Below are 11,621 nucleotides of genomic sequence, written 5' to 3' on the forward strand. Positions count from 1 at the left end.
AGTAATCATAAACCAAAGTAATTCACTAATTACTTTCGACACTCAATTGAAAACCGCTCTAACAATGATTGAAAGAATTAACAATCATCAACAACTGTCGACAAAAAAACCAGAAGCACAAAGAGGGTAATTACCATGGTAACCAAAGCCACAGGCAAAAGTAGTGTATAAGCGCATTCATTGCGTGACACACGTAACGACGCCATCATGCTTCAAGGGCATGAAATAGTTTTACGGAACGAGCATAGTGAATCTTCTGAGTCTGTTGTGTTGTGTAGTATTCTTAGTTTTTCAGTAAAGACATTGCAAATAGTATCGGTAATTGGTGAGTGAATAACAGTTCAAGATGTGCTTGTAAAGGTGGTGTGCACAAAGGGAACAAACACTAAGCCATCAAAGTGAGTTTAGGCAAGTGGAATAGCTATAGCTTAGGAGAAGATTTGGTAATGGCTATGTTAATAGCCAATAGTGTGTTTCATACAAGAGGGGAGACGCCCTACAGTTATAATTTAATGAAAATGCACTTTTTATGCACTGAGCTTTCAATGAGTAATTGCAATTTAACTCAAAATAATTGATAGTCCTCCAAGGACATTATGCCATGTTTTCTGCGCAGTTGTATTGTCTTTTCTCGTTAAGACTACTGCCCAAATGTTCTTTCTTTGTTTCCAGAGCTCAAAAGCACAGATTTTCAGTCATCCAATTCTATTAAAGATTAAGTAGGAATGAAAACCTCTATACCTTAATTATTTCTTAATTATTTCTTAATTACTATCTGTTTGTTTTTTCAGTTCTTCCAAATCAAGGTAAGATTCTAAACTAGAATTTTTGGTCTTTTAACTAGTCCTGTGTCACAACATACAATGATGACCAGAGGACAGACGTTTTATTTTTACGGATTTATCGCTTTTTAAACAAATGAAGGTTGTATGCCCAGTCATGGCGGAACATCACGTGGGGCTTGTTGTGTCTTTCCTTTTATTTATCATGGTGCGCCGAAACACCGCTGCACAAGAGCTGTGCGAGGTTACCGCTGGTGTGCAACGACTGAAAGTTATGACGCAGACAAACACTGGGGATTCTGCGCCGGCTGTTTTTTGGGTTACGGAGGAAATTCCAATGGAAATTGCTGCCATTTTCCATTTATCTATGGCGGGAAAATGTACAAGACCTGCACTACCAAGGATGAAACTCGGCCTTGGTGCGCGACAACATACAACTACGACACTGATAAACAGTGGGGCTATTGTACAGGTGAGATAAGGCCTGCGATTCGTCTGGTTCTTTTTCTTCTTCTATTCTTGTTATACATTATAATCTAATATCTTATACTCCAGTCTTCACAGTAAACATAAGACCGATCGGTAATGTCATTTAGAAAACAGTCCCAAGAAAATACGCGCGCTGATTGGTTAAAAGTCGTGTTCCTATAAAGGCCCAGTAATACTGGCAAAATTTTCGTGCAACTTGTCGCGCAACAATGTTGCGTTGCTAGTTGAGATGGTTTGTTGCGCTTGTTACCACCTTGCGCAACAAATTTTCATGTTGCAAAAAGTAAAAGCGACGTCTACTTTTTGCAACAAATAATTTTTTTGCGCAAGAAGGTGGTAATACGCCCAACAAACCATCTCAACTTGCAACGCAACATTGTTGCGGGACAAGTTGCGCGAAAAATGTTGCCCATTTTAACTCGATGGAGTCACAGAACTAGCACGAGCTGTTGATGTAGTGATGGCGCGAGCAAAGAGAATTTACATTTTGATAATTAGAGATAACAAGTTGTTTTCCTTTTTCTCGTCGCGTTGTACTCCGTGTTTTTTCCGAGTTATAGAAACACGAGTGAAAGTTCGGGAGAACTCGAAAAAGCTGTGGAAACACTCGCCTGCGGCTTGTGTTCCCACAGCATTTCTCGATCTCCCAAACTTTCACTCGTGTTTCTATAACTCGATAGAAACACGGTACATGTTTTCTATTTCTTAAAAACTAGCATTTAACACGACATTCAAGATGGCGGGCTTCAACCACTTTATTACCAAGGCATCCTGGGTAAAGCTGCACCCACACATTAATATATCACTCTGCTTTTTCCCACCAATGCGATAGAAAACACAACAGTATTGAGACATAAAACAGGAATCTCAGCTACAAATTAAGTCGGTCCACTGGTTTCCTGATTCTCGACGATCGCTTCAAAACAACTGGCGATGACATGCCTTCAGTCCCCGGCTTGGTAAAACGAGGCTCAGATTTCACATCTGCAGCACTAACGTTTGGCTGGCATATTTCATCAGAAACTGTATCACTAACTTGGACTGGTGACTATTGTTGACATGACTCAGGAAGAAGTAGTTCAATCTCACTAGTCTCATTTGGTTTTTTTTATCTTGAGCTCTAATGAAATGATCGGCATGCACAAATTTGGTCTTATATCCCGTCTTGACTGACCACATAATTTCTAGCGGTGGGAAAACATTAGTCCCGTTGCAGAATTTGGCTGCTGTCAATCAAACGTTTTCCAGTATGATCTGAAATGTGAGGTGCGATATGGTGAACAATAGGGAGCTTACGAAACGAGGACCACGACGGCTACGAAGACTTCATTTAAAAATACAAATCCGCGTTATTCATATCACTACGAAACTATTTCATGTAGTTCCGCGTTAAAATGTGTAGTAACTGTCGAGGAATTAAACTGGTATGAGTGAGTTGGAAGCGTAGAGAGAGAACTGAAAATTCATCGTCATGTGCTAACGTCTTCCACAGAACCTTGAATTTGGTCATTTCACGTCGTCATTTAGGAGATGACGGCAAAGAAATGTACCACAATGTAAAACGCACGTGCAGAGCGTCCAGAGCCATTGTTTTGCTCACTAAACCTATTGTTTTGTAGCGTCTCGTTGCCGTCGGCGTCGTCGTCTTCGTTTCGTAAGCTCCCTATTAGTGGCTCATTTGGCCGCTCGACCAATTCAAAGCGGCTTATCAAGCGTGAACAAAGACACGCGCCGAAGGAAGTGAAAAGTTTAGCCAACTGAAGATGAAAGCCGAATTCAGCCTGAGGGAAACCCGCTAGGAAAGTATCTCGTTAAAAGTGACAGTTTTTACTTTCTTACAGATTTTTCTCTTTTGAGTTCTCTACGAGTATTTTATCAAAGGTAGTAAGTTCAGACACGTTTTCTTGTTCTAGCGATGTGTATGAACACATTTCTAAATCATACACCTGCGCTGAGTCACTAAAATCAAGCTATCTTACTGTTTGCAACGGTTGTCGGGCCATTGAACCAGAGCTCAAAATATAACCAATCGGTGACAAGTTCTCTTTTTTAGCGCTAAAGAGTGCTAGCAGTAGACGATCTAGTTTCAATACTCCCCATTTCCAAAGTAGCTCCCCGCTACTTTCCAATAAAAGTGTTGGTTGCAACTATTTAATGACGGGATAAGCATATGAATAAATGCAGGGATAACCGGGGATTGTTTCAGTTCTCTACAATTTTTCCCTAAGGTGCACCATTAGATTGAGGATGATATGGTGGAAATAGAGTATGTTTGACGCCAGTTTTGCTCATAAACGCGGAAAATTCGTTAGACATGAACTGTGGTCCATTATCGGAAACCACTTCTTCCGGCAAGCCATGCTGGGCAAATATAAGACGTTGTTCATAAACTGTACGCTGTGTGGTAGTTGACGTCATGTGTTTTACCTCCAGCCATTTTGAATGGCTATCAACCACTACTAGGAAATGCATTTCATGGGGTAATCGGGAGAGCGGATCACAGTTACTATGCTGCTCCTACTTTCTGTATTCGTTGCATGTGGGCAGCCGCCAACGTGGGAATGGCAGCCTTTGGGCCCAAAATAGCTAATAAAGGCTGGTGGTGATCAGTTACCGTACAAAAACTGATGATTTTTTTTTACTCCATACACAATAGACAGAGATTCCCGTTCTATTTGTGCAGAGTTTTTCTCGCTGGGGGTTAGGGTACGGGAGGCTAATGTTGTGGCTAAACCTGGCATGAAAGAATGATAATATTGGACCATGCCTACTAAAGACTTCAATTTACTGGTTCTGAGGGGTTGGTGCTTTCTTTCTTTACTGCATTGATTTTCTGTTCCACTGGTTTGAGACCTACTGCGCTTATTTTTAGACCTAGGTAAACCACTTCAGGTTTTAAGAACTCGCATTTTGACAGTTTTAGACGCAAATTGTATTGCTGCAGCCTGTCCAAAACTTCTGCGAGTATTTTAAGATTCTCTTGCCAATCATTGCCGCCCACTAATATATCATCCTCCTTACACACACATTTCCCGATTGGCTTGAAATATTTTTGGGGATGATTTTACACCATATGGTAGTTTCTTGTAGGAATACAGACATTTGTGGGTGTTTATAGTCAAGTATTCTTGAATTTCTTCGTCAATCAGCGATGCGTATGCGTGGGATACTTCAATTTTGCTAAATACCTTTGAACCAACAAGGGAAGCATAAAGATCCTGAGTGGTGGGTAAAGCATACGGCTCGTCCTCCACAGCCATATTGAGAGTCGCCTTGTAATCATTGCAGATTCACACTGTGTTATCGGACTTCGGCACTACCACGATTGGGCTTAATTGTCTAATTAGCTCTTTTTCTACTTGTTTCTTCAATGCATAGGGAACTCGATGGGCTTTTCCAAAAATTGGCTTTACATTCCCTTTCATAGTTATATGTGCATCAAGACCTGTCATGCCTGCATAACTGTCGCTGAACAAATGATTGTATTTTACAGAAGAGCTGGTAGTTGCATGACGTTTTCACTGGAGACACTAAAAATCTCACCCATGCCAAATTGATTTGACCCAGCCAATTTTTGCCAAGTAGTGTAGGCTTTCCGCTGTTTAACTACGACTACTGGTAGAGAATAATGTTTGTTCTTATAAACAACATTACACTGCATTTCACCTGACACACCTGCATTTCACCTGCGTACGTCCAAAGCACTACCTTTGATGCTGTTGAGGGAATGTCTGCAAACGTCTCTTGATATAAACTGTGTCGGATTGTGGAATAGTCTGCAGCATAGTATCTACCACCATTTTACAGGGTATCCCATTGATTACCATGTCTACCGAGTAACCTTGGGAACTGGGCCTGTTTGTGTCAAGTGAGTACAGGGAATAGATTCCTAATTCATCCTCGCTGCCTGATTCAGATCTGTGCAAATTGTGTACTTCCCCTTTCTTGGTTTCATTTTTGTTTCAACAAACGGATGCTAAATGACCAATCTTAGAATTCCGATAACATTTTGCAGACTTAAATTTACATGACTGACCTGAATGTTTACCCCCACACCTAAAACATTCTTCATTGTTCTTAACGTCCTTTGTTGTCAACTGGTTCACTTGGCGAGCCCTCGCTTGTCGAAGGGTGAAATTCCTGGATGTTTCTCTCAGCCATTTCTATAACTTTGGCAATCCTACAAGCCTTCTGTGTTCAGCAATTTATTCTGTATATTCGGGTTGCTGATCGCATGAGTCCGCAGACAAATCGGTCCCGTAGCGCTCTATACAGGAACTCACCAAAATTACAATGAATGGCCAACTTCTTCAACGCCAGTCCCCGATCGACTTTCCAGACTTGTGCCAAAATGGAAACTCTGTGCAATTTCCAGCGGTTTTGAATTGTGATGTTTCTCCAAAGCACGTACAATCTCAGTGAAAGGAGTATCTTTGGGCTTTACAGGTGCCAATAGATTACTTAGAGTCGGATGTACCTCCGTTCCCACCTTTGTAAGGAATATTGCATGTTTCCTTTGGGCCACCACTCGAATAGCTTTCAAGAGTGCTGCTGTCTTCCATTCCACGATATTATTGGCCGTTAAAAACATTGCCATCCATTCCACATAGGAACAGAATGTTTCACGCTCGGCGATGAACTCGCCCATACGCCCGGAAAAGTCCACTTGCACCAGTACTGGTCATTCTATAAGCCACAACACACACAGCGTTGTCCGGAAACCTTGCACTGATGATTGTCGGCTAATCCAATCCCGTCCTGGTCGCCAAAATGTAATAAACTAGCATTTAGCACTACACTCAAGATGGCGGGTTTCAGACACTTCATTACCAAGGCATCCTGGGTAAAGCCGCACCCACATATTACTACATTACAGATATAATACGAAAAATTGGATACAAAACGATAAGGATAATTTTGCCCATGGCAAATATGTGGTCGAGAACAAACCAGTTAAAACGAGTCATTTCTGGACATCTGAATCGGTGATTTCAGTCCTAGTTCTTCTTCAACATTATTACCTCAAAACAAGAAGTTTAACTTCATACTTCGTAAGCTTATAAATACCTTCGATATACTGCTACACAAGGGCAGGAACTCATCACTTAAAGCAAACAATTTATCTCAAAGATTGATCGTTTTGTCAGACTTAGACTTCAAATCATTTCCTCCAGTCTTCTTCCTGTTTCTTCCTGTTTATATCATGCGTATGGACATAAACGGAGACACTGCGCATTAATTTCCCAACAGGCACAATATCTGGTTGGGTAAACTCCTGAAATTGTACACGGTGTACTAGAATTTAGTCAAGGGAGAAGGGGGAAGGAGTCGGGGAGCAATAGTGAAATACTGATGGTAAAAAATCAATTATCAATGACCTTATTCACGATAGCCGCCATGTTGGATTTGCCTTTATCATGCAAATTAGCTACACACTTCTGAGGGGGCAAACAACACAAGTTCGAGAGGTTATAACGAACATCTTAGCCACACAGATTACTTGTTTCACGTTCGTTGAATGTTTATCACCTAAGGAGTAAAATAGAATGCTTACACAAGTTACTTCGATGTTTTTTTAGCGAAAATTGAGCAGATAACGAAGTAGAAAGTCAAAAATGTCGGAGGCAATCAAAAGATATAAAATTATTGTAAAAGGTACTTAATTCTAAATTCGAAAATGTACTTTTAGCAATGTTAATTCAATATTTCGACGAGCCGATTTTCCGCAATTTGCCTTTATTCCAATGTTTGCCCCCCAGCATAACAAATGGCTAATTTGCATGACAATTTGAAAACCAACATGGCGGCTATCGTGAATAAGGACTATTATTGGGGAATGAGTAAATTGGATCAAAATCAAACAGAACATAACCAATGTTGGGGGTTTTTTTAGGAAGGAAAACCTGGAAAAACCCTCTGGGAGTAGCTAAGAGAACCAACAAGCTCGGCCCACATATGGTGTATTGTACGAGAATAGTCCATTTTACAGTTGTGTGCTTAGTTACCTGGCCTATGAATGAAAGTGAGGCTGAAATTGACCTTGTTTTGATAGAAACCTCACTGCCTATCTTATGTAAATTTTTACCAATTACCACGAGAACAACGTCATTAACATAAGAATAGGAGGGGGGTCTGTATCACAACAAGGTCAACACTAGCCTCACTTTCATTTAAAGGCCAGGTAACTAAGCACACAACTGTAAAGAGGTCTATTGAATTTCGGTTACTTTGGTGGACGCTACTGCAGCAGCTTTGCTCCCCAATTTCACTTCATGTAAACCGGAATGAACTGCGGCCGTAAGCTTGGGAATAAACAATAGACGTCCAAATAATAGCTAGAAATTGTTAACAATGCTTTGTCCTTGCATGGTTGAGTCATGTAGCAGCAGATATGATTGGCTCGCTACCCTAGTCAAAAACAAAGGACCAAACAATTGAAACAATGACGTCCTAGACTCAAAAATAGAAGCTGTTTACATCACCAAACAAAAGCAGGTTACAAGGGTTGCTACATCACTGTTTTGTTCTTGGCTGGAGTAGCTAGCCAATCACAATATACGTTACGAGAGCAGCTACATTACTGGAGGCATGGTTTGGGTTTGGATGAATTATTAGCCCTGTGCACGAGCATGCTGACCTTACCTTTTAAAATTCCATTGAAACTATCGCTACATGCCAGACATAGCTTGTTTCTTAGGAGAAAATTGAACGCAATTTTTTTTTAGCTACCATTCAAATTTCTTCGAACCGGAGTAGCATCGAATTATGTCTGATTGTTAACCCGGTTGCAACGTAAACTGTATTTTCGTGATCGCTACATGTGTTGAGTTCTTTTGCAGCCATCTCTTTAAGCAAATATTGTTTTAATTTCTGTTTTGAGGTGATGCCCCTGGGTCAGTTCCTCAGCCAACACCCGCTTTTGCACCGTGTTCCTATGACTGTTATGGTAAATGTCTTGACTCGTGCCCAGATTACTGCTGCGTAGAGGCCTTAGCAAACAAAACGAGTTCTCCAAATCAACCGGCAGCAATGTCTCTGCCAGCTCAGGAAACCAGTTTGTTTGATGCTCCACAACGATTACCACCCGCGAATGAAATTGTAAGTAATGAATGTCAGAAAGTTTAGACGATTCCGAGGAATACTCCGTTAATTATCTCTTTTTTGGTTCACTTGACGCTTAAACGCTTATCAACAACAACAACAACAACAACAACAACGACAACGTTCATTACATACAATACTAGTTACAGTGAAAATCGAGTTAGGTGGAGCAAAGTTAAAATACTTAATTAATATATTTACAATGACAAATATTACGAAAGGAAATAATTATTATTTAAGACAAGAGCGATTAAATGTTTCTATGATAAAGATGTGAGGTACTACAGTGGAATACAGATTGACATTCTAGTTGATTGATTGCTGATAATCTTAAGATTCAATAATATTTAGCGAAAAGGTTTACTCTAGATGAAGGCTTTCACAAATATCAAGTTAAGATTCTTTCGAATAAGTATGCATTTTTTGTACGGTTTTTTTTTTGACTAAAAACTGGAAAATAACTTAATTTTCATTAAGTTTCGTTTGTTTTGAAATATTTGGTCGGAACATGACGAACAGCGTTTATTTGTTTAAAAAACTACTAACGTAGTCTAAAAATCTCAGGTAACAAATCCCTCACTGAGGTCCATTAGATGTGAGCCGTTGCAAGATTTTCCCTTGTCTTTTTTATTTAATTTCAAACAAACCCTATCTAGTAAAATATCCTACGATTTTACACACTTAGGCCATCATTAAAGAACATAGATTGCATCAACAGCCTCCAGTGATACCGCGAAAAATTCACCAGTGTCCAGCAATGTGTGCCAAGTTCTGTGACCCAGACTGCCCCGTCCATTGTTGCAATCTTCCTGTTACAGCTCCACTCGCTCAACGTTATTTACAAGCAGGTATGTTCCATCCGTAGATATGCCGCATTCTCCTCATGTTCACCAAACTACTGTACTAGCAAGGCACCATTAAGGGTAAAGGTAATACAGTCCGTTCCATCTTCCTATTTCCCAATATTTAATAGGTCAGGATATCCATAAGACGAAAGACACTAGCTGCATACTTTTAGCGTATACGCAGCTCATTAAGGAGTTTAACGGGGAAGGAGCTCGAGGCAAAGGCACGGGGAGAATATGAACTATTTATTTAAATTTAGATAGGACATCCTATTTGCTTTTTTTCTGCCAACAATCAAGTGAAGTGACCTAAGAGAAGATTTTGTGCATCATGTGACTATGATCACAATTTTTTCAATGTAGTCCCCATCATTTCAATTGAGGAGTAGCTTGTCTGCAATGTATACACCATGATAGCAATGTCTTTACGATAGCACTTTTTTTTCAGTTTAGAGGAGACGTTTGCCTTAGTGTGGCTGACGTTCTTACTCCGGCAATCTCTCTTTGTGGCTTTGCGACCAGCTAGGTTCCCCCTAATTGTCACTGCACTGCCTAGTGCTTACCTCCTCTGTCTTGACTGACGCCCTCGATAACAGCATGTCCGACGCGTCATTGGTGGCCTTTTACAAATTAATATGTACAGGGTTGGTGTTACAACGTCTGGAGGTTGAAAATTCAACTTTCCCCAGGGACTAATCAAGCAAACCTTTTCAATCATCTTATTTCTTACCCGGCTCTTTTTCAGGTTGCACAAATGGTGTTTCTACCTTCGGAGGGAATGCCAATGGAGCATGCTGTAAATTCCCTTTTATTTACAAAGGTGCAGTCTACTGGAAATGTACCGATCAAGACGCAGAAACGAAATGGTGCTCTGTCACTGAAGTGTTCGAGATCGAGAAGAAATGGGGGTTTTGCCCTTCATTTTAGGTCAGAGAAAAAATAACGTCCCTCTCGATCTGTCTTGCAAATGGCCGCGGATTCTGGTAACCTTACATATATACAGACCTCACTGCTATTTTGAATTCAACGCCCTGGTAAATAAGCAAAAAATTCCGACAAAATAGAATTCAAAAACCGGACTGGATGACCGGATAGGACAATCGAATTGGAACACTGGAACGAATCTTCCTGTGCGTAGCTCTGCTGGCCTTTTAGCCTGTTCCCACACGATTTGTAAATCATTACACTTTTTTATTAATTCAACGCTAACACGACAAAAAGGCTTAATTGAAATCAAAACAGTTTTTCAAGCAAGAGAAATAAAGGCAGCGTGCGATAGCAAATATTGTATTAATGAAGAACAAGCAAAAGGATTTGATCCCCTAAAATTCTAACTAACTGTCCTTGAAATTACCCAGTCATTAGCGCGGCTCAGGTGTAAGTTTTGAGCCCATTCAGCTCAACAGTATCATGCGGCGTTCGATGTCAAAATAAAGCAGCGATTTTACAGAGATTCGCCGGCATATGCCACCAACTGCAGAGGAGCTGGGCTAGGAAATAGACGGCCTGGCCTCAGGCAGGCATCGACGGCATCCCACCAGATGACATTAAATATGACAAAAACACTCTTCTGTGCTTCATTAAGTACACGAACTGCCATTTTAACAGAAGAGGCCGGGACAAGTGCCTCAGGCACGAGAGACTGTTAGTGCAATAAAGGCGCCCTCAACATGAAACAAATGAGGTCAAATTGATCAGTTGTAATTATTGCATAGGAATCTGGAGTAAGTCGGGAAGAAAGACAAATGCGATAATTATAAGAGAGAAGCTAATTAAGAGTTGCTACATTATTTGAATTTCAGCGTGGATTTCTTTTTTAAATAACTTGATTTAAAGATATAGTCAACGATAATAAACGGTAACAAGTTGGTTATCCTTTCGCTGTTGAATGCATTTGCCGTTTGTATCTCCGCTTTCCTTTCAAGTTCCCGATCAGTCTCCTGCCACAACAACTTCCCGTTTCATCAGTCTTGTTATGTTCTCTGTGAAAGAGATATTATGGTGAAATGTTCAGTTATAACGTTTATAAGATATTGGCTATTTCGTCTACGAATCGTTTGAATCGCTTCAATAATTCAACGAATTGGAGACTGTAACAGGTAGAAGCAATAAAGAACTGGTAATTTGTCCTAAGGAGAACAATGGTGTAGCCCATTTAATTTATTTTTTCGAAGTGGGTTCATCTTGTAAAAGAGAAAGTTAAAATGGGTTATATATTCCCCACTTGTAAAGAATAAAATTGTAGGCAACCTTATTTCTGAACATTGCAATTAATTTTGATGTGTTTGTTATTCTGTCGCCTCAAACAGGGATGAATGCCAATATGGTATTACATCACTCGAGCTTAACAAGAGGTCAAACCCTGCGGGTGGCACGTTTCATTCAAGTTTACCGAAAGAATCAT

At 40.3% G+C, this 11,621-nt stretch overlaps 1 protein-coding gene across 1 annotated transcript in view; it reads left to right on the forward strand.

Moving 5' to 3' along the window:
• LOC137991793 (uncharacterized) overlaps positions 1–11,192 on the forward strand; it is a 42,681-nt gene extending 31,489 nt beyond the window's left edge. The window contains exons 14-18 of the mRNA XM_068836832.1: positions 792–806; positions 925–1,254; positions 8,152–8,369; positions 9,058–9,220; positions 9,963–11,192. Coding sequence (XP_068692933.1) covers positions 792–806; positions 925–1,254; positions 8,152–8,369; positions 9,058–9,220; positions 9,963–10,144 — 908 coding nt within the window. The 3' untranslated portion in view covers positions 10,145–11,192. The remainder of the gene's footprint in view (positions 1–791; positions 807–924; positions 1,255–8,151; positions 8,370–9,057; positions 9,221–9,962) is intronic.
• Positions 11,193–11,621: the final 429 nt, after the last annotated feature.

The sequence above is a fragment of the Montipora foliosa genome, chromosome 2 (genome assembly GCF_036669935.1).
Source record: "Montipora foliosa isolate CH-2021 chromosome 2, ASM3666993v2, whole genome shotgun sequence".
Lineage (NCBI taxonomy): Eukaryota > Metazoa > Cnidaria > Anthozoa > Scleractinia > Acroporidae > Montipora > Montipora foliosa.